We start from the raw sequence: 1,127 nt of genomic DNA, 5'->3' as shown, positions 1-1,127 counted from the left end.
CTGCTCCTTGTTCTTTCTTATGAGCTAACAAAATTATTCTGTTTTATTTTATTCTATTTTTTCTCTCTTGATAGAAGAGAACATATTTGAAATATCAATAAAGACAATCATTAATATTCTGTGTGCAAAAAGCCACAGTTGGCCGGAAAAGGTGCCTTTTGCATGCATGGTAACATAGGCCTTTCCTATCCAGTTATCGACTGACAACTAAGCCATTAAACTTTAAACAAAAGACTTCTGCAAAAGATCAACCATCACTTTAGATATCCCTACTTGCTGTGTACAAACACAGAGTCATTCAAACAAGTAATTCCCTAGGGAATGCATTGACGGAATTTTTAGAATATTTTCAACTCGATCGCAGTACTATACTAACGGCTCCGCCCCTGAGGCGTCGCCAAAAAAGGTATAAGGGTAAAAAAAAGTGATGGCCGTCTTAGCATAGTATATACATTACTCAGATATGGGAAGGCCCATATGTCGGGCCAGTCCCATTTTGAAATTCGGGAGTGATGTGCATGTGGCTATTTCTGTGGTCTATGATGTTATAAACTATGCGTTAGACTAGAATTATCTGTTTCTGCAGCCAATCAACTTTACACATGACCACGTTTGTGTATCCAAGTTTACGAATTCTACCCTTCAAACCTCTGTCCTATCATGAAGCAAATTTAAACTGTAATTTCCAATACAAGAAATTGGACTCACCCAAATTTTCGACTGTACAACTCCAGGCTTTGTTTAAAGTTAAAACTTTTGATCCAACACACAAATTCTCTCACCTAGATCTTTCGACCAGTCACTCTGGTCTTCCTCAGTAGACTGACACAGTGAAGCTTGTCACGTGGCTTCTTTGAAGTGTCTTATTTTTGCCCAGTCTTTGTCAAGGAATGAGCAATCCACCGCTTCCGTGACGTCACGCAGATAACACACGTGGCTTCGTGAGCAGTGGATCATAGGTTGCAGAAAGTCTGTGGCGCCCCGTCTCTGTTGAGGGATGGTTGTAATGCCCTGATTTATACAATTGAACCTGATGGTTCTGTGGTAAAAAAGATGAATCTCGGTTCACTCAAGTATGTTTTGTTCATGTATCTAAGTATCTTAATGTGTAAATATAGCAGAATAGG

The 1,127-nt window shown here is 39.3% G+C and overlaps 1 protein-coding gene across 1 annotated transcript in view; it reads left to right on the top strand.

Moving 5' to 3' along the window:
• The first annotated feature begins 1,053 nt into the window (after positions 1-1,053).
• LOC109471764 (receptor-interacting serine/threonine-protein kinase 2-like) overlaps positions 1,054-1,127 on the top strand; it is a 5,735-nt gene continuing 5,661 nt past the window's right edge. Inside the window, exon 1 of the mRNA XM_019771120.1 lies at positions 1,054-1,073. Coding sequence (XP_019626679.1) covers positions 1,054-1,073 — 20 coding nt within the window. The remainder of the gene's footprint in view (positions 1,074-1,127) is intronic.

The sequence above is a fragment of the Branchiostoma belcheri genome, unplaced genomic scaffold, assembly GCF_001625305.1.
Source record: "Branchiostoma belcheri isolate BF01 breed outbred unplaced genomic scaffold, Haploidv18h27 scaffold259, whole genome shotgun sequence".
NCBI lineage: Eukaryota > Metazoa > Chordata > Leptocardii > Amphioxiformes > Branchiostomatidae > Branchiostoma > Branchiostoma belcheri.
The sequence above is the reverse complement of the archived record's forward strand: the minus strand, read 5'-3'. Positions and strand labels throughout refer to the sequence as shown.